Source organism: Cyprinus carpio, chromosome B23, assembly GCF_018340385.1.
Source record: "Cyprinus carpio isolate SPL01 chromosome B23, ASM1834038v1, whole genome shotgun sequence".
Classification (NCBI taxonomy): Eukaryota; Metazoa; Chordata; class Actinopteri; order Cypriniformes; family Cyprinidae; genus Cyprinus; species Cyprinus carpio.
Window position 1 is genome coordinate 12,810,939 of NC_056619.1, and position 25,212 is coordinate 12,836,150.

Sequence of the window (25,212 nt, forward strand, 5' to 3'; positions counted from 1 at the left end):
CATTTTATGCATTGTTTGGTTCTTAATGCTTGTTTTAGGACCCTGAGGGGAAGCCAAAGAAGGCTAACATTCGTGATAATCAGGATGGGACGTATCTTGTGTCCTATGTGCCTGACATGACTGGCCGCTACACTATTCTCATCAAATACGGTGGTGATGAGATCCCATACTCTCCATATCGTATCAGAGCCCTGCCAACGGGAGATGCCAGCAAATGCACAGTCACAGGTATGTAATGCTCAGGTTGGATCAGTTGAAATAAATTCCCATTCCATTCATTACTGATTGCTACCCTTTGCAGGCCCCTTTCCATTCATTTTAAACTGATCTATTGAGCTCTAAACATAGAAAGCAATATTATAACTTGGTAGGGCAGCGGGATGTTGAAATAAAATCAGTATGTAATCGGTATTGCTTAATGTGATAATCAAATTGCTCAATATTGATTGAAAATAATATGAAATACAGCTGAAACACTGTGTCCTGAGCTGTACACAGTGCCTTGCTTCATTCTGAAACTGGCAGTGCGTCACTTGCCAACAGCATGACAGTTGAACACTTGAAAATGAAAACATTAGTGCTGTTTTTACTGTTGTACTTTATTTTTCTTAAATAGTCACTTTTTTATAGTGTAGTAGTATTATTGCAATATTTCTTATATTAATTTTTACTTAATACAACAATTACAATCAGGTATATTTTGCAGTTACATTATATGTAAAAAATTTAATGAGAATTTGGTTATGAAAACAACCAAATTTTTCAAGTTTTATGAATTGTTCAACACTTTCTTACAAAAGTATGGGTCGCACTTCAAAAAAAAAAAAAAGTTTCAGGTTTTAAAATTGTAACTATTCAAATCATTTAGTGAAAATCCCTGTATTGTTTTCATATCACAATAGAGAAAAATTGCAGTGTCAGTTTTTCAAAATACTTTTTTTCTGAAAAATGAGGCAAACTGCTTGATGTCCATATTACAGAAAGGAGAGGGTAAATGTGCCTCTTTATTTACCCATATCTGGTGTCTTAAGATGGTCTGGCAGTGTGCACTGAGTGGAGGGATCAGAATAATCCTGTGGTTTTGGAGCCACTGGAAACTGAATGTTTTGATGACTCTCCGCTGTGTTCTTTGAACCATTTTTCCATCTAATCTAAACCTCAGTGTTCAGGCTGGTTGTCACAAGGGAACACATTTTTATCCTTTTGTGTAAAGTTTGTTCTGTGTACTGCTCTCATCTTCAATCCCCCACCCAGAAACACACCTCCTGTTGTGCAGCGCTGCTCACATTCCCATCACTTCATTTCTCACTTCTGTTTTATCTTTTGCACACATTGTTGTATTTTGCCCTGATTGTTACTTTTTCACTTTTTCTCGCTCTGCTTCACGGTCTCTCAGTCTCAATCGGAGGTCACGGTTTGGGTAAGCGCTTTGAATAATGCTCTAGTCTGTCATTTGGTACTGCATGCAGAATTGCACGGTGTCTTGATACCATAGGCCTCATAATTTGCCATCCTATCCGCTACTATAGCTAAGACGTAGTCCATATGTAGATTATCTTGCATTTCCTGCCATTTCAAAATGACTAAGTACAACAGCAAAGTAGTTGATGATTGCAGGTGACTAATGACTAACTTACCAGGTCTTTAATATGCCAGTATGGTTGAAAGTACATTTACTGATATTGTTTTCCTCAGCTTGCGTATATTTATTCTGAATTAGTGGTCGCATTATTAAATCGACAGCTCTGGAAATTGAGGTAACAGACAAAAAGGATAGTGGATCTATCATTTTAAAGTCACAGAGGGAGTATTAAATCTTAACCTGCATAGACAGAGTAGATCTCTTTAAATGATGGATCCCAAATCTCTAAAGCTGTTGCCTTGACGCTCCAGACGTTTTGCGTCTAGTGCATGGTGGAATGTAACTGTGGAGGGATGGGTACTAAACTATCTAATAACAAGACATCTGTCTGCATGTTACCTGTTACTAAACCTTTCTCTGTATTCCGTAGGAGCTGGAGTTGGTCCAACTATTCAGATCGGAGAGCAGACGGTCATCACCGTGGACGCGAAGGCTGCTGGGAAGGGCAAGGTGACGTGCACGGTGTGCACTCCAGATGGAGGCGAGGTGGATGTGGACGTAGTTGAAAATGAGGATGGAACATTTGACATCTTCTACACAGCACCCCAGCCTGGCAAATACGTCATCTGTGTGCGCTTCGGTGGAGAACACATCCCCAACAGCCCCTTCCAAGTCACGGTACATATATGCCACACAGATCCTGTGTTCATATGGAGCACTGTTTATTCATTTCAAATGTTGAACACTCACAGGAAAATCTTTCCAGCAGGATAGCGTGTTAAATATACACTGTGAACCTCATTACAATGTGAATAAATTCGTAGCTTATTCTTGCAGTTACACTGTTGTTAGCATCACCATGCAATTAAAGGGATTAGTTCACCCAAAAATTAAAGTTGTAAAAATGTATGATTTTCTTTCCTCTAGGGTAGCGGTTCTCAACCTTTTGACTCAAAGGCCCCTCATTGTCCAACAACCAAAATATTCAAAGCCCCTCAGTATTGGCAAAGATATTTTTTCATGTGTTTCTTCTGTAGTTAAGACGGTGCTGCTTTTTTTTTTAATTTAGTATTTTTTTTTTTTTTAAATTTTGTTCACAGAAACTGGGAATGATAATATATTAAACTGAAGACATAATATGTCAAGTTGAAAAGAAAAAATAATTTTGTGGTTTCTGTAAGATTTAAGATACTGTATCTGTATGTTTCTTTAAAATAGATTTGAGAAGTTAAAAAAAAAACTTTTAGGACAAGGTCTTTTCAAGCCTTAATCTTCTAAATGTTTTTAATGTTATGCGACATGCTCATAGCAAGTTTTAGCATGTTGCTGGCATGTTTTAATACTTCTAACATGTTTTAGCAAATTACTGAGATAGACTTTAAATTTAAGTTTGAATGTTTAAATGTGAATTTTTGACAGTTGGTGTTTGAAGAGTCATCAGTGTAGATCTATGGGACTGTTGAGATTTTTATCATTGATTTAAGGAAAACCGTAAGTCTGATCATACAGTGGGAAAAATACAACATACAGAAAGTCAGAATAACCTGAATGTCTGGCCTGAGTTTAGTCATGGATTGAAAACTCTAGGCTCTATTAATAGTCCTTACTGGTGTGAAGAATTAATGTTGTGCTGAGGCAAATATAATTTAGTGACATTTTAGCCAATTCCTCGCACAACAACTGATTTTAGAAAAAAGTAAGGGTAAAAAATGGCAGCATTTTATTTTCATTTTAGAATGAACTGTTGTTTGGCGTTGTTTTTGATGTATTTAGGTGTCTTATGGTTGGTTAGTGTTTGAGCAGAGCTGGTTGTTATTGAAGGGATTTCATCTTTGATTCTGTTGCCCTGTCTCAGGCTTTGGAAGGTGCCTCTCCTGACCAACTAATGCAGCAGACCCAGAACCCGCAGTACGCCTACGCGCCCAACATGGGCCAGCCATGGGTACTGACACGCCCCTCTTCCCTCCTCATCTCCATTTCCTGCTCTGTTACTGTTACGAGTCCCCAATCGGTCCTATGTCCTTTCTTTTTTTTCACCCTCCTGTTTTTCCTCTTCCTCCAGGTTTAGGGTTTATTTCACCTCATTTCCAATGATTCTGCTTTATGTGGACTCTTAAATACATTTTCATTGAATCATAGAATGACAGCCATTTTGGAAAGCACTAAATGTGAGGAATCACACATTTGAACAAAATGGCTGGTTGTTGCCGAGCTTAAGCTGTGTTTGACACTTTCATTGTCTTTTGCGTGGGCATTAGATGTTGTTGTTTTTGTGTGTGGTATATCATCGTTGGTCACATTGTCACTTGTCTGCTTGGCTTTTTCTCTACCCCTTCTCCGGATTGGTCAATCACTGACTGATCCTGCAATCTCTCATTAGAATGTCATTCTCTCTCACAGTGTTGGTGGCTGCTTCATCATCCTCGTCATCCTCATCTCCATTATCATTGTTTTTTGTTTTGTTTTTAAGGGTACTGTTGTCATGTCTGCTGTTTGTGCACTCATCTCCATTTATTATATATATATATATATATATATATATATATATATATATATATATATATATATATATATATATATATATATATATATATATATATATATATATATATATATATATATATATAGAAAGTTTGTTTTCATGACATCAAATTCAATATACAGTCCACTACCGTTAAAAAGTTTGGAGTCACTAAGATTTTATTAAAAAAAAACTGTCTATTATTCAAAGAAACTGAAAAAGTGTAGCACAGTTTACACAAATGTTAAGCAGCACAACTGTTTTTAACATTGATAATATTAGAAATATTTCTTGATCACCAAATCAGCATATTGGAATAATTTCTGAAGGATCATGGGACACTGAAGACTGGCGTAATTGTCAAAATTCAGTTAAATACATTTAAAAAACATTTTAAAATCTTATTGACACAAAACTTTTAAAAGCAGTATATGTGGACATCAGCCATAATTTTATATTCTCAGGATGTCAGTTTAATAATATTCTTTTGTCTGCTGTTGATCTTTTTTTTTAATCGACTCATGACCTAGCAAATTAAACACACAGTGGAATAAAAATTAATATTGAACCAAATAAGCAAATACTGATTACTTGACATAAGCCTCAGAAACAAATTAGTAATAGATCTTCAGGTTCTGATGGCAGTCTGAGTTCAGTGTCCACCTCATGATTAGTTTTGATCTGTCTCATTCCCCTCTCCTTCCTCACAGGCTACAGACAGGCAGTTGGGCATGAATGGACTGGACGTAGCTGGACTGAGACCCTTCGACTTGGTCATTCCTTTCACCATCCAGAAAGGAGAAATTACAGGTATTCTATTTGTATGAATCAGGACATTTCTGTTATTGGACAGATTTGTAAAGATTCTGATGTGTACCCGATGCCTTACAGGTGATGTAAGAATGCCTTCTGGAAAAGTGGCCAAGCCTGATATTACTGATAACAAGGACGGTACGGTCACAGTGAAATACGCCCCAACTGAGGCTGGCCTGCATGAGATGGACATCAAATACGACGGAATACACATCCCAGGTAAAAGAACCTGTAATTGGTCACTTGTTTCTTTTTCCAGCCATACAAGCAGGTTTACTAGAGATAAATACTTTAAATGTTTTTAAAGTATATAAACTGCTCAATTAAGAAATCCTTCTCTTGGCTCTTAGGAAGTCCACTGCAGTTCTATGTGGATTATGTCAACAGTGGTCATGTGACTGCCTATGGTCCTGGTCTAATTCATGGCATGGTTAATAAACCTGCAGTCTTCACTGTCAACACGAAGGATGCTGGAGAGGGTATAGATGCTCACATATTGACCAATTCTGCTTTTTTGTTTTTATTTTATTTATCCTATTTGTTTTTCTAACTTCCTTAGTTTTATCTTATATTTTTTATATCCTGTTTATTATATATCCTTATTTAATTTGTGTTATTTATCCTGTTTAATTATTTATTATACTGATGCTTAAGCCATTCTGTTTTTTTAGTGTGAACAGCCCAAAATGGAAAAACTGGTTACAATATTTCTTTTGTGTTCATTAGGTGGTCTGTCTCTGGCCATCGAGGGTCCGTCAAAGGCAGATATCAGCTGCACTGATAATCAGGACGGTACCTGTACTGTCTCTTACCTCCCTGTTCTTCCTGGAGACTACAACATCCTTGTCAAGTACAACGACAAGCACATTCCCGGCAGCCCTTTCATGGCCAAGATCACAGGTGCTTTTATTGCTGCTATGATATTTGGAAGCAAAAATTGTTTTGAAAGAAAACAATTGTTTTATTCAAAAATTCCGTTGTTTAAAGTGAAGTCATCAAATCTGTGTGTCCGCAGGCGACGACTCGATGCGCATGTCTCATCTGAAGGTGGGCTCAGCGGCTGACATCCCTCTAGACATCGGCGAACTGGACCTCAGTCAGCTGACCGCGTCTCTCACCACCCCCTCTGGCCGGGAGGAGCCGTGTCTGCTCAAGATGCTCAGGAATGGGCATGTGGGTAAGTGTTACGATGGAAGTGACAGTATGTGGAATGAAATGTGAAGTCTGCAGTTGTTCTAATCACATCTATTTCTGGCATTTTCTCTCGGCATTTCCTTCGTGCCCAAGGAAATTGGAGAGCATCTGGTTAACATTAAGAAAAATGGACGTCATATTCCTAATAGCCCCATCTCAGTCATGATCAACCAATCAGAGATCGGTGATGCCAGCCGTGTGCGTGTAACTGGTCAAGGCCTGAGTGAAGCCCGCACCTTTGAGCCTGCAGAATTTGTCATTGACACCAGAGATGCAGGTCATTTGTCATATTTTTAGTACTTATGTATTTATGTATCTGATTATTTTTGGTTTTATTTTTTGTATTTGTTAATTTATATATATAATTTTTTTTATTCAATTTTCTTTTTTTAGGATATGGAGGACTCAGTTTGTCTATCGAGGGACCCAGTAAAGTAGATATCAACACTGAAGATCAGGAAGATGGCACCTGCAAAGTCACTTATTGCCCCACAGAACCAGGAAATTACATTATTAACATCAAATTTGCAGACCAGCATGTTCCAGGTATTTACTAGCAGTGTTGCACTTTCAGAATGGCAGTTTTAGTTGGTCCTTTTTTGATGTATGATTACACAGTCTTTAACTTCCCCCGTTATGCTCCTCCAACAGGAAGTGCTTTTACTGTCAAAGTGACAGGAGAGGGTCGGATGAAGGAGAGCATCACCCGCAGAAGAAGAGCTGCCTCTGTGGCCAATGTTGGCAGCCAGTGCGACCTCAGCCTGAAGATCCCAGGTAAAACTTGTGGAAACAATATTAACATAATCATCATAAACAATTCCTTCCTTTAACATACCTACATCTGTCGCCTTCTGTACTTTTTGAATCACAGAGATCAGCATCTCAGACATGACCGCTCAGGTGACCAGCCCATCAGGCAAAGTACACAAGGCTGAGATCATGGAGGGAGAAAACAACACGTACTGCATTCGCTTCGTGCCCACAGAGATGGGTGTGCACACTGTCAGTGTGAAGTATCAAGGACAGCATGTCCCCGGATCCCCCTTCCAGTTCACTGTGGGTCCTCTTGGAGAGGGAGGTGCCCATAAGGTCCGTGCAGGAGGCCCAGGATTAGAGAGAGCAGAGGCGGGTGTACCAGGTATGAGGTGCTGGTTTGTCTTCACACATTCTGTGTCATATTAGTTTTAGTGGTCACATTTTGGCAAAATTTCATATGCACTTTCAAATCAAGCAGCTTTCCATTGGGCAACATGAGTTGGGATGCAAAATCTGTGTTGGGATATCTTTCACCTTCAAGCTAAAATCCCGATTGTGTGATCTTAATGCTTCATGTTTTCCCCATGTGCAGCTGAGTTCAGCATTTGGACCCGTGAAGCAGGAGCTGGTGGTCTGTCCATTGCGGTCGAGGGACCCAGCAAGGCAGAGATTGCATTTGAAGACCGCAAGGATGGATCCAGCGGTGTCTCCTACATTGTCCAGGAGCCTGGTGAGGCTTTTGTTCTGGATTCTCCCTGTTCTTCCTTATGGTAGATTTTAAGTGTCAAAGCTGACTACTCTCCATCCATTTCAGGCGATTATGAAGTATCCATCAGATTCAATGATGAGCACATCCCTGACAGTCCATTTGTGGTGCCTGTGGCCTCGCCATCTGATGAAGCCCGCCGTCTCACTGTTGCCAGTCTTCAGGTGAGGCTTCGAGAAAGACAGACATTTGTCCACCCAAAACAACTCCAAGTCCACCCTTGACACAGCAGCCACAATGACTGTGAAAACATTACTTCACATTAGACAAATCAAACTTAGCTTCATGTCATGGTACTATCACAAATACAGGAAAGGAGAGGTAAATGTCATATAGCACCACACATGCCCTCACATACATGCACATGTTTGATAACTGCCTAAAGAGTAAATCTTTTACTTCAACCATTGATAAATGAAGTCAAAATATTGCATACACATCACACCAAAAAGGCCACAGTTATCAGTTGCTGCTGTGTTCACGGGCTGCGCTGGGGTTTCTGGGATACTGAAGGACTGTTTGTATTTCTCGTGCCTTGTCCTAAAGGCTCCCAACAGCCCTACCACCAACATGGATGGAAATGATAGGCTAAAGGGTTAAAGAGGTCAAAAGAGGCTTGTTTGTCTTTCTGTTCTTGACTTTGAACTATTTCCTTTTGTGTATTGCTGGGGGTGGAGGGTTTTCATTTCTTGGTTTCTCAAAGCCTCTCTCTTTAACCCTGTTAGCCTGAAGGTAAGAGATGTGGAGTGTTGTATTAGGCGAGGGGCTGTTACATGTTTGTAGTGTCAGACTTTTATGCAGTTTTTGATCCTTGGTTGAGTGTGGCAGTGTCATGTTAATGCAGGAGTCCGGATTAAAGGTGAACCAGCCGGCCTCTTTTGCTGTGAGCCTAAATGGGGCGAAGGGAGTCATCGATGCCAAGGTTCACAGCCCATCTGGAGCGCTTGAGGAGTGCTGTGTTACAGAGATCGATGAAGGTAACGAAGGGTTAAAGGTGTTTAGCATTGTATGCTTACACTTCAAAATGAAACCCATTGAGGCATTTACATGTTTTTGGAAATGAAGCATCCAGAAGAAAGATTAACAGCTTCAAAAAGGACTTTAATTGTTACTTGTATTTCCTCAAGGCTACCACATGTAATTAGAAAATGTAGTTCTAATTTATCTTCATCTGCTTTCCTCTCTCTGCCTTTGATCACAGATAAGTATGCTGTGAGGTTCATCCCCAGGGAGAATGGCCTGTACCTAATAGATGTGAAATTCAATGGTTCTCACATCCCTGGAAGCCCCTTCAAGATCCGTGTTGGTGAAACTGGCCAAGCTGGAGATCCAGGAATGGTGTCTGCTTATGGAGCTGGTCTGGAGGGAGGCACCACTGGTACAATGCACTTTAGATATCATGTAGAGTGTGATCTTTTATAGTTGTCAAACTGTGCAGCTGAACTAAACTGACCGTACACCATGACCACCTTCTCAGGATCTCCATGTGAGTTCATTGTGAACACGAGTTCAGCTGGCCCAGGAGCTTTGGCAGTGACCATCGATGGGCCTTCCAAGGTGAAGATGGACTGTCAGGAATGCCCAGAGGGCTACAAGGTCACCTACACACCTATGGCACCTGGAAACTACCTAATTTCTATCAAATACGGTGGACCATACCATATTGTTGGCAGCCCATTCAAAGCTAAAATTACAGGTATGAAAAGGAGAAAAAAAAAAGCTTTTCAAATTCAGTGTTTTATCATGGTGTTTAATTTGTGGTGGACAGAAACTGTTGTCGTCTGTAAGGTCAAATGTGTCTTTTGCAGGCTCCCGATTGGTCAATAGCCACAGCATGCACGAGACTTCATCAGTACTAGTTGACCCTTTGACCCGCAGCGTGACGAGCAGCCAGCAGGCAGCGCCAGGCTGGGGTAGCTCCGACGCCAGCCGTGTGGTTGCCAAGGGTCTTGGACTCAACAAGGGCTTCATAGGACAGAAGAACTCTTTCAGTGTGGACTGTAGTAAAGCAGGTATGAATTATCTAGAAATTGATTATTTTGAAACTGAACAATTGGCCATTCAGTCGGTTCCAGTTAATTGCAAGCATTTGACACTACATTTCCATCAATCTCCACAGGGAGGAACATGCTCCTGGTTGGAGTGGACGGACCCAAAGTGCCCTGCGAGGAGATCTTGGTGAAACACTTGGGTAACCGTCTCTATAATGTGTCCTACCAGCTGAAGGAGAAGGGAGAGTACATCCTGGTGGTGAAATGGGGCGACGAGCACATCCCCGGGAGCCCGTATCACATCACTGTCTAACTGCCCTCCACCAAAACCTCCAGCATCAAATACAAGAACACTGAAAACTCTCTTGTCCTCCTTCCTTTTTATGATCCTCTCTTCCTGTATCTTCCTGCACCGCTATTCAGCTTTCAAGCAAGAGATGGATTTCAAAGAAGCACCTTGTCACTGTATGTCAGTCATTTTTGGATCCTGTTACATTTGCTGCATTCAGTAATCCTTTAAATCAGAGGGTCCTGGTGGCTTCTGCTCCGTGTTTGGTTCGTTACTGATCTAGTCTCGAACACAGAGTAGCTGCTAGTATCTTTTGCCTGGTTTAGGAGACTGCTGTTCCAGTCATAACTGTACAGAGTAACCATTGCTAGCAGCAGGAGAAATACAGATGTGATTCAGCCGCTTGTCTAACACAAAGTTTTCATTTTACTTGCCATTGGGTGAAGAGGTGCTTAACCGTAGACTGAATTAACACTGGTGCCGAAGCTCTGTGGGTCTGACCTTCTGTCTGAGTGTTTTGAATATTTTTCAGTCTGCAGAGCTGCATGTTGCTTCCGTTTGACCATGAAGGCATTTTTTGAATGTCATTTGCGTGCCATTTAAAACCAGGATTGTGTGCCAAGTGATTTAGCAATCAAAGGGAAGTTACACGGCAGAATAAAGATGATGTTGACCATGTCATTTGGCTGAAGGCATAACGAAAGGAAGATTTTTGATGCATACTGCTTGAGTTTATTGTTGGTTATGTAAAACGCACTTGGAAGTTGTAACATTTGGCAAAACGTCACTTATTTGCGCTCACTATGTCAGCTCTTTAGCCCTTTGTGCTCCAATGTCAATGTGTAATCAGTATTCCAGAATTAAAAAAAAAAAAAAAGGAATTAGTTGTCTAAAAAAATTAAAAGTTTTGACTTGCAGTATTTTGATACACAATAAAGTTGTCTTAACTATTTTTCTGTCAACCAGTGTGTAAATGTTTTCATTTTATTTGTACATCTGTGATTTTGGACTCTTTGGAGTTTATTTTAATGAATGGTGTTTTCATGGTTAAATTTTTTAATATGGATTATGCATTTAAGATAACTGTAACTTGAAATTTGGTGATCTGTAAATGTGCAAAACATCTGGAGACCTTTGAGCTAGTTTTAAGCACATTTAAACTTCAAAACTCTGCCATATTTGAAGTAAAATTGACTAATTGAGAACATCCGAGATCACCTTAGTCACCATGAAATCAAAATGGCCAATTCTTTTATGAAGTACTGTTGTTTATTTTAAATGATTCAGCCATGCAAATCATTCATTCATACGCTCTAGTAATCTAATCAAAACTGACTGTAATAAGGCCAAAATCAAGTCTTGATTACATTTTTTTTTTTTTTTCTTTTTTGTCCTTGTTCAAGAAGCCGTTTCACTCCGATACAAGTCACAATGGGAAGTAAAATTAACTACAACTGTTTCTGTCAATGTAAAAGTAACTATAATTTTGTGCCTACACTGGCACAAAAAGTAAAACTACTACTGTAATTGCTTAGTTACTGGTTCATCAAATCAGTTGTGGATCCTGATGAAGTCCTTTGAATAATTGTAAATCAGGTTGACGCCCAAGACTGGCATGCAGCTGAGTCAAGATACTGTACATAAACAGCTGTACTCTGTCCATATAAGGTATGACCGGTCCAGTGGCACAAGTATGGTTTACAGAGCTCTGTTTGTTACTGCAAGACCCTCTTAAGGAAAATTTTGACCACCTTGTGACGGCCTTTACGTTTACTTTGATTTGAATAAATATGATGATTTGACTGGCCTTATCCGCACCAAAAGTAATTTACACAGGTAGCTTCGGTGGTTTAGTGAGTATAAAAGGAAAGAGCTTCCCTTCAGAGAAGCGTGACAGTGAGTCACGTTATAGCTGTCTGTCCATGACAACGCGAAAACAAACAGGTTGGGTTTTCTCCCATCTTCAAAAATATCACATCGAAGTCCTCCATTAGTTGTAATTTCGCCCCTCAGCGGTAGAAAAGTGCATTGCACCTCGGGACTGTCCACCCAAAGATTATAGCTGTCATCATTTCTAATCACACTAATGTCGTTCTGAGCCAGTATTTCACTTTTTCCGTGAAACACAGAGTAAATGTCGACTATTGTTTTATTTAAAAAATAATTAAATAAAAATAACCATTAATGATATTGCATTGATTGGACTGATGAGTTCAGGCTTCAAAAAGTTCCCTAATTTATACAGTACTTTTACATTGTTAAGATATCCATTTCAAATACATACTGTCTATTTAGATCAGCTGAATGGGGCATTTGCTACCTAAAAGAAAAACAAAATATTTTTATTATGATCATTATTTTTTTTTAACATCATATTTCTTGCTTTTCTTCAGAATGTACAACAGTAAGCTATGTTGTTGTAAATGGCGCCGATTTTGTCGCTTTGCACAAACATTTTGCTTTCAGTGAATTAAATAAAATAATATATATAAGTCTCGACGCATTAAACACGCCCGGTCACTGCGAGGCGTAAAAGGAAGTGATGCGTGTCTCCTACTCCAGCGCGACACGCCCAGCTCAGGAAAGCGCCTTTTTAACGTCCAAGGTAATTCAATTATACATTTTTTTTTTAAACAAAAACATGTATATGTAGGCGACAAAAATGCTATTGCATTACTATTGCTCACTCTTCTGTCCTAAGTCATGCTAAATGCGCTGTTGAAGTTGTGTCAGTGGTTTCGCTTGCTAGCGCGATCTAAGAAATCCCTTTCTCTGACCATTTGTTCGCCTGAAAAACGCTTTTGTGTTCCTTTTCTCCCGAATGTCCTGACAGAAGATGTCATGTTCGCTTGATCTTTGCGTAGTACGTGTCTTTCGTTACCTCGCAAAGTTTACAGCTGTTGCACATGTGTGACATTCAGCCCCAGATGTTACAGCAGTCTGACACTGAAGTACCTTTGTTTATTCTTATGCAGTGCTGGTTCTAGTATCCCTCTATCGATTTTGTCCTTTCAGACTGATCTGAAAAAACATATCAGACTTTTTTATCTCTTTAGAAATAAAATAATAATTTTACGTTACGTTTCTCAGTCAACCAGTAGGCCTACTAGTTACCTACACGCGAGAACATTATTATGAGTCATCACAGTTTAAATCTTAAACCTTTACATAAATCCTGTTGTTGCAGATATGTCCTCATTAAGTGGAAAATCTGATGAGGAGATCAGCCAGCTGCTGGATGAATATGGCATTAAACATGGACCCATACTAGGTTTGTGATAATAGAATAAATTGTAACATGATAGTCATAAAAAATATATATATTTTTTTTTATTATGTAAAAATAAAACATTTAAAAAAACATTGCATTTTATTTATTTATGTATTTTATTTTATTTTTTTATTTTTGTCAATGATTGTGGAGAAAGTTGTGCTGTGATTTTTGTTTTTGCAGAATCCACACGGAATCTCTATAAAAAGAAACTGAGTGAAGCTATGACCAAAAATGCTAAGCCTTCCTCGTCTAACAAGACGTACTACCGAGAAGAACGTAAGGTTTCTCTTTAAAAAAAAAAAAAGACAGGCTTTGACATTCCCCATATTTAAGGTGTAGAATTACACTTTTAAAATTTGCTTTTGTTTTCGTAGAGGAGGAAGTGGAATATATTACCTATCAGCCCGTAAGTAAAAACTGAACTTAACTTGAAGGATAACGGTTCTTCTATTATTATTATTATTATTATTATTATTATTATTATTATTATTATTAAGCCATTTTCCAAATTCGGCAGCCACAATTGAGCATATACGATGGATCTGGTGATGTGTAAGTAGCTTATTTCATTTTCCTGACTATGTTAAGGGGTTTCTTCAGGTCTTAAATACTTAATTTGCCCTTCCACAATTTAAGGCATTGAAAAAGGTCTTGAATCAGAGCAGAAAATCTTAAATTCATCCATTGAGATGAACTGAAAAATGGCACAGATCGCTTGACGGAGAGAGAAACTCTGAAGCACTCAGTCAGTGTGTACTGTAGGGCTGAACGATTTTGGAAAATAATGTAATTGCGGTTTTTTTTTGACCAATATTGCGATTGCAATTTAATATGTGATTATTTTTTAAAGCTCTTTATGTTCTGTATTATTCATCAAAGACAAGCCAAAAATCATTGTACAGTATGACCAACACAATATTAGATATATTAAAAAGAAATGTTCTTTTCTGTAGGCCAGGGCTATGTTACGATGAAATTAGGTGATGCATGAATTGATATGAATGACATCTTTATTAAACAACTACAATTACAGTAGTATATTGACTGATTTGTTGAACTTCCAACCTTGTAAGCATGTAATAATTATGACAACATAAAGCACTGGCAAATAAGCCTGGTGTAAACATTAATATGAAAGTCAGTAACAAATCACACAAACTAAAGTAGATTGCAGAAATATAAAAACAAATATGTTGCTTTGTCACACTACTTTAGGTAATTCAAAGTCACTGTAATAAACATAAGTAAACATGTGGACTGCACTTTTTAAAATCTGTTATCTTCAGACCAGTGGTTCCCAAACATTTTTGGTCTAGCCAAATAATTTCACTAAACATTATGAAATATGTATGCTTTTTTAATAAAAAAAAAACTACAGGGAAAAAACACCTGCATCACTTGAAACATTGAAATATAGCATAGAGAGAATAACTGTTATTATATTTATTATCTCTGTTATTTATTGTGGGTTTCATGCTGTCCGCTAAGGCATAGGACACACACAGTTTTTCCTCCTCACCTACAACATTCAACACTGTGTCTACACCGGACGCGAGCTGTGGCAAAATACAGTAGAACCCAGTGACGCTGTCTACACTGAATGTGGCACGGTGGAACAAAACCCGACATTAAACTGATGCCTTGTTCTATTTATGACGTACTGACACAAAGTTAAAATGATTTGCAACGGTCACTTTGTCGCGTCCAGTGTACAGTAGAGCTGTTGCGGCACGTCCGGTATAGACAGAGTGAGTGAAGTCGAGAGCAAGATATGCCTCGTCGTATTTTCTGCATTTAGCTTTTGAATGACCAGCATCTGCCAGGGTCTGTGCGACATCATATATGGCTTTTCTATTCCCTTTCACAAACCAATCCATCTCCAATTCTAAGTTACGTCCTTTTGCTGTTTACTGTTTTATTTCTTTTCTTTTTCTGCTGATGGCCCGTGCGCCCACACTTTGAGAACCACGGCTTTAGAAAGACTTTAAATAAATAAATAAGAATATTTATATCAACCTTAAAATAATATATTTAAAAAGGTAAAGTCTTCAGTAATGAAATGAACCTTAACACTGTTACTGCTTGAGTAATTTCAATGTGCCATTTTGAAGTACGTTCATTCATATTATATAGGCTACGCTTTAAAACATTTTTTGCTTGTAGTGTGCAAGGGTTGCCAGGTTTTCACAACAAAACCTGCCCAATTGCTACTCAAAACTAGCCCAATCGCGTTTCGAGGGGGTCCAGGGGGTAAAATGCACGTTTTATAGAGGGGTTCTCTTTCAAACATTTGTTCGGTATCTCACTATGGAAATCGCCTCGGGTGTAACCAATCCTGGAAGCACCAATTACACCACGTCTGTCGGTTGACAGACCAATCATGACAGTGATGAGGGAGTCCTGCCTCCCCAATATATACCACTGCATAACGGTCCCCACCTCATTCTCGTTCTCTTCCCCGTGAAGATCTTTTTGGAAGCTATCCTCAGCAGATCCTCGATGAGTGGCCACTAAACTGTTCACGGACGAGCCGACTTTTAGGTACGTCACCGAACGCGGCTGCTTTTTGGATGGGAAAATACTCTCTGTTAAAGTGAATATTTTCTTTCTGCTGTTTTTGTTTCGCAGTGGGGACCAGGCGGGTTCTCATTTTCTTTATCGAGCAGTTACAGCTTTTTTCTCTTAAATATTCCTTCACGTTAAGAGGTGGGATGGATCGGTACGATCCCGGCGCATTTGCGGAAATAATTTGCCGTAAGACTTATTAACTTAACATCTTATCGAGAGGCATGTTGTGATGATCTTGTTAATCTCTCGGTGTTCGCATCTCTGTTATGGCGACTGCGATCCCATCCAGCAGCACAGCGAAAGGGAAAGATCCCTCTTGTCCGTGCGCATGCAGGTCGATTGGGGTGGAGGTGACTTGCCACCGACAATTCGACTGGAGACTTTCACCCTCTGTATATAGCGTATTTGGGAGTTAGACATGCACAGGCTGCGCTCGCTAATCCCGAGTGCTGCCCACACTGCTCTCAGTTCCTGTTAAGGGTTTTGGAGAGCAGAGTAAGAGTCGCGGCCACAAATAAAGGGGACCCGAGTTTTTCCGCGCCTCCCATGGAAATGAATGAGGTTGCTTCACGGGCCCAGTAGAGCTGGGGAGAGTTGATGGACGAGATTTCTCCGTAACTTCCTATCCTCTTTGAATCAGACCCTTTGGCAGGGGACAAAGAGGAGGAGGATGAAGATGATGAGACAATTGCTCGTCTCTAAGAGGAGGATTTGGAGGAAGATGAAGAGGACGCTATCCTCCCTCCTAATCTTTCTTCCAGGCCTGGCAGTGCGATGGGTGAGTCCCCCTCCCCCATGCCAGTGGAACTGGACCTTATTGAAATGTGTAGAAGAGCGGCTGCTAAACTCTCTATCGACTGGCCATCTCAGCAAGAGGGCCAGGGTAGAGAGGGATTTTTATTTATATGATGGGAAGAGGCTGCCATAGCGTACTTTCCCAGTCAAGCAGCTGATACCAGCCGTCCCAGCATGTGTCACAGAGATGCGGCACTACTGGGACAAACCCTTCTCACATAGGGTTCCTGTTAAAGGTTTTTCTCGGCTGGACGTTCATAATATGGAAGAGTTGAGGATGTCGAATTGTCGGTGGCAAGTCACATCCACCTCAGTCGACAAGCAGCCCTATCCTCCTCCTCTCCTTCTCTGCCAGGAAGGACAGAGAGGTTGTCTGCTTCTCTTTTTCAAAAAATTTACCGCTCCTCTGCCCTGGCTGTCAGAGCCCTAAATGCCACCTCACTGGTCACAGCATACCAAGCTGAGCTCATTGAGGAGATGAGGAGGCAGATTGATGCTGGGTCACCCGATTCAGCTTTGTGGGAAGAGGTCTGTGTCATTGCAGATCTCAACCTGTGCTCATCAAGGGGATTTCTCGGTGAGCCCAGACTGTTTGTCCAGGGTTTGCCTTTTGTTCAGGGGGGGGTCAGTCAGGGTACAGTAACCTTAGCCCCCCCCCCACCTCAGCAGCCAATGCAGAGGGAGGTTCACCCAAAACAGCCCCAGCCTCGTTTGCAGCAGCAGCAGCTAAGCATCACCCAACTAACCCTCAGATAGGGAAAAAGCGGCAGGCGACCTAACCTGTGGTCTGGCTTTGGGTCAAAAGAGGGACTACAGCACTCACGGAGTCTCTGTACAATGCAGGAGTCTTGTTCCCCCCTCTGGCAAAGAAGCATCTGGGTGTGATTCAAGAAAAATGTTCAAAGGACAGAAGTTCTCTTGTTGGAGTGTTGGCACCAGTTCATCCAGTGCCCCACATGTTGTTTCTCTCCTCTCCACCCACGGGGTTATGCAAGAGAGAGGACGAAAGTTTACACAAGTTTCCATTTGATAGAAATAAAAATGTTTCCTGTGCATCCAGGCAGTGGGCCATCCAAATCAGAGCTGCAACCCCTAGCTCCACCGATGGATGGCGCCTTCAGTGAGCGAGAGCTACAGCAGTCCGCTCTCTGCACACGCAGAGAGTTGGCGCGCATGCACTGTACACCTTTGGGTATTATCCACGATAGAACGGGGTTATCATTTGCAGTTTGCTGTAAAACCTCCACTTTTCAACAGTGTGTAAATGTCAACAGGGTATTGTGAGTCAGCTCAGATTTTAGAGGAAGAAATAACCTCTCTATTGAGCAAAAGAGTAATTCGGGTGGTGCCGCTGGAAGACAGAAAGCACGGTTTTTACTCCCGGTACTTTGTCATTCCCAAAAGAGGCGGGGGTCTCCTTCCCATCCTGGACTTGCGGAACCTCAACAAGCACCTCAGAAAGTACAAGTTCAAAATGCTCACAGTAAAAACATTATACAATGTTATTCGTCCCAGAGACTGGTTTACATCAGTAGATCTGAAGATCAGTAGATTACTTTCACATAAGCATTTTTCCGGCGCACAAAGAACTCCTCAGGTTTGCCTATCAGGGAACAGCATACGAATTTTTGATGGTTCCGTTCGGTTTGGATTTGGCTCCACAAACTTTTACGAAATGCGTTGAGGCAGCTCTAACAGCGCTGAGAATAGCGGGTCTCAGAGTGTCAGCTTATTTGGATGATCTCCTTCTCTCTGCTCCATCACGGCGACAGACGGAGATAGATACGAATCTGCTTGTGTCTCATTTAAAAGGCTTAGGCTTCAAAATAAAGGACACGAAAAACTGCTTAGTGCCCACGCAGGAAACAATTTACCTGGGTCTCAGGCTGAACTCAGACCTGTACCAGGCGTCCTTATCAGAGGAGCGCATCAGGTCAATTCGTGGTTGTCTCTCCCTTTTCCAGAATGTCCTAAGCACCACCTCAACCGCAAAGTGATAGTGTCGTCACATTGCTTGCGCACTCTCCGCTGCTGGAGGGATCACGTTTTTCTGGAATCAGGGACTCCAGCGGAGCGGAGCTATTTCTCTGAGAAAGGTGGTAACGACGGATGCGTCGCTCACAGGTTGGGGTGCAGTGTGCGAGGGCAGAATAGCGAAAGGAAAATGGCTCATCTCGCTACATAACACACATATAAACTTCCTGGAACTGTTAACAGTGTTTCTAGCATTGAAACATTTTGTGCAGTTCCTACGGAATCACCACGTTTTGGTCAGATCGGACAACACAACGGCGGTGGCACATATAAATCGCCAAGGGGGAACACATTCTCCCCAGCTTCACAGTCTAGCACGACGACTCGTTGTGTGGGACTTGAAGCATTTTCATTCATTACGAGCGACTCATGTCCTGGGAATAATGAATGTAGGGGCAGATTTCCTGTCCAGGGGGAATCCTTGGTACGGAGAATGGACTCTCCACCCTCAGGTAGTGAACCAGTTGTGGGAGAGGTTCGGCCGAGCTGTCGTAGATCTATTCGCCTCACACGAAAATACCCATTGCCCCCTATTCTTTTCTCTGGCGAGAGACGGTGCACCGATGTGTATGGATGCTTTGGCTCACCCATGGCCAAACGTACCGCTTTACGCATTTCCTCCTCTGAGTCTGATCATACCAACTCTAAAAAGAGTAAGAGTGCGGTCACTCAGTAATTCTGATCGCACCAACTGGTCAGGGAAGTTGTGGCTGACGGATATAATCCAGTTTATGCGCGATCGGCCCTGGCCTCTCCTGTTGCACAGAGACCTCCTCTCACAAGCTTGCGGAGAGATTTTTCATTCGGCACCAGACAAAGTGGCTCTTTGGGCCTGGCCCATGAGAGGTTGAATTTAAGTGTTACGGGTTTGTCTCCGAGGGTGATTGCAACAATTCAAAATGCGAGAGCGGCTTCGACACACTGTGCATATGATAGGAAATGGAATGTATTTGAGTTATGGTGCACGCAAAGGCAAACTGTACCTTTTCAATGTTCAGTGGCAGAGGTGTTGTGTTTTCTGCAAGAACTTTTAGATAAGGGGAGAGCCTTCTCTACTGTTAGGGTTTATCTTGCTGCAATTTCTCCTTGCCGTGTGGGGATTGACAAGAATACTATAGGCCAACACCCGCTTGTGTGCAGGTTTATGAGGGGTGCACAGCGTCTGAACAGGATTTCAAAGCCGCTGATTCCGCCGTGGGATCTGTCCGTGGTCCTTAACGCACTCTCTCAGCTGCCTTTTGAGCCGATAGATAATATCGTTTTGAAGCTCCTTTTGCGAAGTATCTCTCAAGACTAACCCAGCATTTGTGGCTAAGGTGAGCAAGTCAACTTGCGCCTGTAGACAGGTAGATTTTTTGGCTTTTCATCGCCCCCCTTTTTTCTCGCCGGAAGAAGAGCGGCTATATTGTTTGTGCCCTGTCCGTGCGTTTTGTCATTATGTGGACAGGACGAAGGGATTAAGAAAGAGTAATCAGTTATTTGTTTCATGGGATGATTCTCATAAGGGTAAACCTATTTCTCTTCAGCGCCTGTCCCACTGGCTGGTGGAAGCTATTATATTTTGTTATAATAGCATGGGTCTAATTCCTCCAGATGGGCTGAGGGCTCATAGTGCCCGTGGGTTAGCCACCTCGTGGGCGTTGTTTAAAGGCGTTTTAATTCAGGACATTTGTGTGGCGGCGAGTTGGGCTTTGCCACACACTTTTGTCAGGTTTTATTGGCTGGATGTTACAGAGCCTTCATTGGTTCATTCCGTCCTGTCTGTAAAAAAAAAAAAAAGTGTAAAAAAAAAATGTAGAGGGTTGTTATGCTTAAAACAAGAAGAAATACAGTATCTGTCAGAAGTATATGAAAACTTTTTCCATATTCTGTTTTTGTAAAATGAATGGAAGTTCTATTTTCAAACTTTGAAGTTATACAACATTTTGACACAGAACATACACAGAAAATAAACCTGCAGAAACCCTGATGTTAAGCAGTAATCTGAAATCATAACATCTATCAAAACATCTGAGATCACAAATGCTTACAGTAATTGTATATGTGTGATCTTTCCCCAGCACAAGGAGGTCAAAGGTCACCGGTGCCGATTTTGCCCACGAGTGAGATTCAGTTGTTCCTTTTTCATCTAATTTTTTAGCTTAAAAGTGGTTGCCACCTAAATGCTAACTGGATATATGGCATCTCTCCATAGCATACGGAGGTCAAAGCTGACTGATTACAGAGATGAAGACATAGGCTATAACAATGAGTGAGTTAATGTTTTAACAATATTATTTAACAGTGTTTATCTTATTTTCATCTTGTCCTAAAATATGTTACTACAATTTGTGTATAATGCTGTAATACAATAACCCAACTTGGAAATAAATTATATGTCTTTTCTGTCTATTTTGAAGGCCCATTATCAGCCCAGCTCGCTCGTCCTATCAGAGTTCTTCTCGGCCAGGCCCCTCAGACTCCACATCCATGCAGCGTGGTCAGTCCAGTCCAGAGACCAGCAAATCTGGAGGTGTGCCGGGCTGGCTTCGTGTCTTGGTGTTTCTTATCATTGCTGTGTTTCTTTATTACGTTTACACGTGTATGGAGCCTGCAGAGGAGATCCCCCTTAAAAGCATTCAGTAGAGGAACAGTGAGATGTTTTATATATGTTCATCAGCCCCAAACTAAACTGATTCAGTACAAGAACAACCAAGAATATAGCCTGGAATAAGAGCAAATAATAATCTGTTTGAGTACAGATTGTGAGGTTTAGTACCAGTTGTCGTACATACACTTGTGCATAATGCGTAAAGTTTTATCCAAATGCTTGCTTTGTGCATTTTTTTAATCAAACCGATACAGATGTAAACACTACCAAAATGCCTTTTTATTATATATATATATATATGTATATATATATATATATATATATATATATATATATATATATATGTATATATATATATATATATATATGTGTATATATATATATATATATATATATGTGTATATATATATATATATATATGTGTATATATATATATGTATATATATATATATATATATATATATATATATATATATGTATATATATATATATATATATATATATATATATATATATATATATATATATATATATATATATATATATATATTAATAGCACCCAAAATAAAAGTTTTGTTTACATAATATGTGAGTGTGTACTGTGCATATTTTTTATGTATATATAAATACAAAGACATGCATGTATACATTTAAGAAAAATATGCTATGTTTATATATTAACTATATTTACATATAAAATATAATTAAAAATAATTATAATTATTGTTTGCGGTCAATAAAGTGAATAAACAGTAAAAAATTAAACTAAGGAAATTCAGTTAGAACATCAAATTATACATTTACTCAGATATGAGTGCTTTATCAAAGTGAAGGTTTCCATAAAAACATCAAAAACCAAACATGACGATATCTGTACGGATCAAAAGGAGGGCAGAAAAAAGTTTTTGACAATTACAGTCAATGGTAGCAACTCAGAGGTTTGGTAAAAGTATAAATAATAAAACTTCTTATGTGTAAATATATGTAAGCAGTCCTTAAATATTATTCAGAGGGACTGCAATATCAGATGCTGCTTCTGAAAAAGAAGAGATGTAAAGTCAGTAAAGAAGTGCAGTATAGTATTAGAATTAATGTATTGTAAAGACTAAAGTATAGGTGTCCAGACAAAAGTATTCATGATTTTAAAAATCAATTTATGAATACATTACAATTTGACAAATTCCTGCAGAGTCTGTAAAGTCTGGAAAATAATGTAATTTGCTAATGAGACTCTGCTCACCCTCCAGACTCAAATCCCAATGCTGTTATGATGATGTTGATAAGAACAGTAGAGAACACATTGTGTTAAGTCTCGGCTGTTTCTTAACATCATTCGGGTCATACTTCACTAAAGGAAACAGCAGAAAACACATCATTGCATAAATGAAATTACAGCAGACAAAAAAATCCTTCCAGAAATAATAACTAACCAATGAAGATGAGCAGGAGGCCAACAATGACCTGCAGTGAGATGGAAAGTGAGATCAGAGCAATGAGAGGAATGTTGTCTTGTGGATAGTCTGCTTGCATGTAACAAAACCAGATTTAACAAATGAATTCATATAAAGCATATATTATTGGCTCTATGGAGTTACAAGATGCTGTAAAATGCTTTTGGAACACTGTGCAGCATATTTAACAAACAAACAAACAAGAAAAAGATTAAAGCAGACATCTATTACTCACCTCTCTGCGTTGATTAGGGGCTTGATTCTCCATTTTCTTCGGGTTTTGTTTAGCAACAGAAATGTTTACAGGACGCTCGCAAACATACCAGCTCAGCCTGAGAAGTGTTTTACACTAAAACTCCTGGCTCTTTCTAAAAGATGTGCTTTTGAACATTGAGAGAAAGACCCTACCATTAGTGTCACTGTTTAGTGTTAGTGGCACTGTTTGTGTGAGAGACAACGAGGTTTCAGACAGACAATAACTTTAGTTGTGTTAACACAAATGTTAATTATTTATAAACTAAAAACACCTTGTGTTTCTAGAAGGTGAGTTTTTATTTGTATGGTCATGACATACAGTATGATTGCAAATCAAACGCAGGCACACTTGTGTTTGCTACTGCATATACTAATCACAGGCTTTTGTAAAGAAAGAGGATTATAGTTTATAGCTGTTTAGTATGGTAACAAAAAAAAAGCTTACACATTTTTGTTTGCTTCCTTTTAGAAGGGTATTTTATTGTTTGTATGCAGTTTTTTATTTGTTTGTGTGAGAGATGACGAGGTTTCAGACAGCTGCTTACGAGCCTCCAGCTCCTGAAACATAAATGAAGAATATAAAAAACATTTGTATTTGAATATGCAAAAAATATACAAGGGCTGTCCAGAGAGTATCCAGCCATGTAATTCAAAACTCTCTTCATGCTTTTGCAAAAGTATTGCATTTCCCCAAGAATCCTTTGGGTTCACTTGCAGAAGGTTAGCATTCTCCTGCAAAATTACTGCATTTCCTAGAGTAAACTTTGCATTATTTCGCAAAACTACTGCATTCTGCCAAGAAACTTTGCATTTGCTCCTAAAAAATCATGCAACTCCGAATGAACTACAGGTATTAATGTTCAATTTCTTTTGCACAGAGCAATGATTTTGCTTCATAAGACCTCAATATATTGTCAGGAGCCATATGTATTAAATTTTGTGTCCCCTGATTTTAATTTTTTTTTACTTTCAAAGTGACTGTAGCCATTGACTTGTTTTTCACGCATTACCAAGGACCATGGTTTCAGCTACAAAAAAATAAAAATAATAATAATAATAATAATAATAATCTTTACTGTTCTACTAAATACAAAAAAGTCAATTAACAGCAAACACAATAGCGGCAGAACTGAGGGCCGGAGGGGCTCTTTGAAAGTATGCCTTAAAGGCTGTGTTGTAGGTGTGTCTGAAAGCCGTCACGAGCGGAGACATGTCTGAGATGGCCACTTTCAGCTCACAGGGGGACAGAACAGCTACCGAACCTGACGAATGTGACTGTAGGAACTCACACTGAGGAACAGAGAGGATCATGCTATTATTATGGAAACCAAACACATCATATCAGATGTGAAAAATGGCACATGATGGTTCCACCTCTTTGTGGAGCTCATCTAATGTGCTCTGTGTAAACTGCAGCAGTGCCATGGCCTCTGTCAGGCTTTCTTCTCCATGACTTCCTAGTCGGGAATGTTGATCACTCCTTCAACGGCAGTACATAACAACCGTGTTAAAGACAACAGTTGAAAACGTACATGGGTGCAGAACAATCATACAGACCTGTTTATGAAATCACTAGGTTTACTGTGTTGTTTTCCTTTCGTTTAGTTGTGAGTTGACTGTTAGATGTTCACGGATATGCGCAGGCCAAGGGTTGCAATCCGGATTCAGGAGCATATCCAGGTCTGATAAGTGATCCTGAAACATTAGTTCCTGAAGAAGATCATCATTCCTCACACTGTCATCACCAGAGGATGAGTTCTGCCTACATCCATCAAAACAAACCACATAGAAACAAGACCACATTAAATTATCGCAGGGGCTTAGGAGGGCAGGACTCAAGGTTGATGTTAAATCAATGCTACAAAAAGCTGCAAAAGTCAGATACCTATAGTTTATAGAGGAGTCTGCTTGAATGACCATTAGAAGCTGCTCCAGAAACCTCAGCTGCTGTAATTGTGGTGCAAGACCCTGAAAATATAACAGACACGACAGGACACATTCATTCATTCTGTTTTAGATAATACATGTAAAATGATTAGATAAGAATAGTTGTTCTTAACCAAGTATCAATCTGTCCCAAACATTTTTGCTTGTTCAGTCATGTTAACAAAGTATTCAACAGTGTTGCTAAAGGAGCATGTGAAAAACACAAAAACATTTCAGAGGAATCTTTATTCTGCTCTATACATAAACTACACTAGACAGTATAAAGATCAGCATCGTATAACTTCATACCTTGATTAAATCCTGGTCGTTAGCTTTACATAACATCATTTCATAACCAAACCGTGCAAGTTCTGTCTGCAAGAGAGAAAGCACAACAAAACAATAAG

The 25,212-nt window shown here is 39.8% G+C and overlaps 3 protein-coding genes and 1 long non-coding RNA gene across 4 annotated transcripts in view; 2 read left to right on the plus strand and 2 right to left on the minus strand.

The window, feature by feature from the left end:
* LOC109084454 (filamin-A-like) overlaps positions 1-10,874 on the plus strand; it is a 35,608-nt gene extending 24,734 nt beyond the window's left edge. The window contains exons 28-47 of the mRNA XM_042750800.1: positions 39-228; positions 1,397-1,420; positions 2,013-2,260; positions 3,438-3,524; positions 4,814-4,913; positions 4,995-5,135; positions 5,267-5,395; positions 5,643-5,816; positions 5,932-6,092; positions 6,183-6,387; positions 6,504-6,656; positions 6,762-6,884; positions 6,982-7,248; positions 7,459-7,596; positions 7,681-7,796; positions 8,477-8,609; positions 8,834-9,010; positions 9,110-9,328; positions 9,441-9,644; positions 9,752-10,874. Of these exons, the coding sequence (XP_042606734.1) occupies positions 39-228; positions 1,397-1,420; positions 2,013-2,260; positions 3,438-3,524; positions 4,814-4,913; positions 4,995-5,135; positions 5,267-5,395; positions 5,643-5,816; positions 5,932-6,092; positions 6,183-6,387; positions 6,504-6,656; positions 6,762-6,884; positions 6,982-7,248; positions 7,459-7,596; positions 7,681-7,796; positions 8,477-8,609; positions 8,834-9,010; positions 9,110-9,328; positions 9,441-9,644; positions 9,752-9,936 (3,174 nt within the window). The 3' untranslated portion in view covers positions 9,937-10,874. The remainder of the gene's footprint in view (positions 1-38; positions 229-1,396; positions 1,421-2,012; positions 2,261-3,437; positions 3,525-4,813; positions 4,914-4,994; positions 5,136-5,266; positions 5,396-5,642; positions 5,817-5,931; positions 6,093-6,182; positions 6,388-6,503; positions 6,657-6,761; positions 6,885-6,981; positions 7,249-7,458; positions 7,597-7,680; positions 7,797-8,476; positions 8,610-8,833; positions 9,011-9,109; positions 9,329-9,440; positions 9,645-9,751) is intronic.
* A 1,525-nt stretch (positions 10,875-12,399) lies between these two features.
* Positions 12,400-21,476, plus strand: emd (emerin (Emery-Dreifuss muscular dystrophy)). The gene is made up of 8 exons (XM_019066427.2): positions 12,400-12,517; positions 13,100-13,183; positions 13,367-13,462; positions 13,561-13,592; positions 13,704-13,738; positions 20,644-20,685; positions 20,778-20,834; positions 20,983-21,476. Exons 2-8 carry the CDS (start codon positions 13,102-13,104, stop codon positions 21,206-21,208), a joined length of 570 nt encoding a protein of 189 aa, XP_018921972.1. The 5' UTR covers positions 12,400-12,517; positions 13,100-13,101; the 3' UTR covers positions 21,209-21,476.
* A 934-nt stretch (positions 21,477-22,410) lies between these two features.
* On the minus strand, positions 22,411-23,255 carry LOC109048765. Its single transcript, XR_006158260.1, has 3 exons — positions 22,860-23,255; positions 22,604-22,634; positions 22,411-22,521 (listed from the first exon to the last, which is right to left on the minus strand). It is a non-coding gene; the product is annotated as an uncharacterized LOC109048765 (long non-coding RNA).
* Positions 23,256-23,389: 134 nt separating this feature from the next.
* Positions 23,390-24,950, minus strand: haus7 (HAUS augmin-like complex, subunit 7). The gene is given in 4 exon segments (XM_042751018.1): positions 23,390-24,169; positions 24,254-24,359; positions 24,437-24,459; positions 24,461-24,950. Coding segments are annotated over 4 exon segments (747 nt in total). The 5' UTR covers positions 24,887-24,950; the 3' UTR covers positions 23,390-23,977.
* Positions 24,951-25,212: the final 262 nt, after the last annotated feature.